Source organism: Seriola lalandi, unplaced genomic scaffold, assembly GCF_002814215.2.
Source record: "Seriola lalandi dorsalis isolate HSWRI2012SDOR001 ecotype SW California unplaced genomic scaffold, Sedor1 jcf7180001978604, whole genome shotgun sequence".
Classification (NCBI taxonomy): Eukaryota; Metazoa; Chordata; class Actinopteri; order Carangiformes; family Carangidae; genus Seriola; species Seriola lalandi.
Genome location: NW_019449270.1, coordinates 1 through 1,083, shown reverse-complemented (window position 1 = coordinate 1,083; position 1,083 = coordinate 1). Strand labels below are relative to the sequence as shown.

The 1,083-nt window shown below is 43.1% G+C and overlaps 1 protein-coding gene across 1 annotated transcript; it reads right to left on the bottom strand.

Annotated features, from left to right (window-relative positions):
* Positions 1 to 7: 7 nt before the first annotated feature.
* Positions 8 to 1,077, bottom strand: LOC111658050 (interleukin enhancer-binding factor 3 homolog). The gene is made up of 2 exons (XM_023410424.2): positions 814 to 1,077; positions 8 to 400 (listed from the first exon to the last, which is right to left on the bottom strand). The coding sequence occupies exons 1-2, from the start codon at positions 1,055 to 1,057 to the stop codon at positions 267 to 269; spliced, it is 378 nt and encodes a 125-aa protein (XP_023266192.1). The 5' UTR covers positions 1,058 to 1,077; the 3' UTR covers positions 8 to 266.
* Between the last annotated feature and the right edge of the window lie 6 nt (positions 1,078 to 1,083).

Genomic DNA, 1,083 nt, shown 5'->3' with positions numbered 1-1,083 from the left:
AAAAAAAAAACAACTTAAAAACACAAGACTAAGCACTGACCAGACCACTGAAACAGACCACTAAATTCAGCCATAACTCAGCTCCAACACTTAAAAGTCCAGACATTTCATTTTGTGCCCGCATGTGCTACATATAAACCGAAAAGCACATAAGAAGCAAACATGGAAAAGAGCACAGGCAAGCCGTCGATCACTTTCTTTGGAGAAGGTTTCAGACACTGATGCGAGTGCTTGGTGCCCATGATTCACAGAGGGAGAGACATAGTCTATCTGTACTGGTAATTCATGCTGCCGTCTCCTCTGCCGTAGCCCACTGGGTTGTGGTATTGAGAGTGGTTGTTGCCGAAGCCCTGGTTGCCCCCTCCTCCCTGTGCGTTGTAATTGGACTGGTTGCTGAAACCTACAAGGAAAGAGTGCGACAGTGAAAACAATTTCTGAAAACTTAGAATCAAAACAATACAGAGGGACTTATGGAAATCTAATATTGGTTGGAGACTGTACACTGAGATATCTATTGCAATTCATGTGATTTCATATGAATAAAGCATATTGTCATCTTAATTTAATAAGATCCTTTCACGAGGAAATATTTTTAATGTTGAAGTCTATTTTTTCATAATTACTACATAAAAAATTATGTAGTTCTGAAATGTATCACATAATCTTGTTATACCAGAAAATGTAATCACTGACACGTTAAACCATCTCCTTGATGGTCTTAAATGCACATTCAGACATAGTTTTTCTTTATTTTTTTAAGACATTCTGACAAAATGTGTTTTTCAACTTCTGAAAAAAGTTCCCTTAACTCACCTTCATAACTGTAGTCTTGGCTCCCTCCAGCACCCCCCGTCACCTGGCTCGGGTAGGCAGTGCTATAAGAGTACCCGCCCGTTGCCCCCTGGTTCTGGCTGAAACTCTTTTTTCCCTGGCCATAACCCTGGCCATACTGGTTATAGGAGCCCTGCCCCGAGGGGCTGCTGGACTGGTAACCCCCTGCAGATCCACTGTTTGCCCCTGGGGGGCCTGGAAAGGGTGACTTCCCTCCCTTGTGCATAGGGGGTTTCTTTTTGGGGGCCTTGG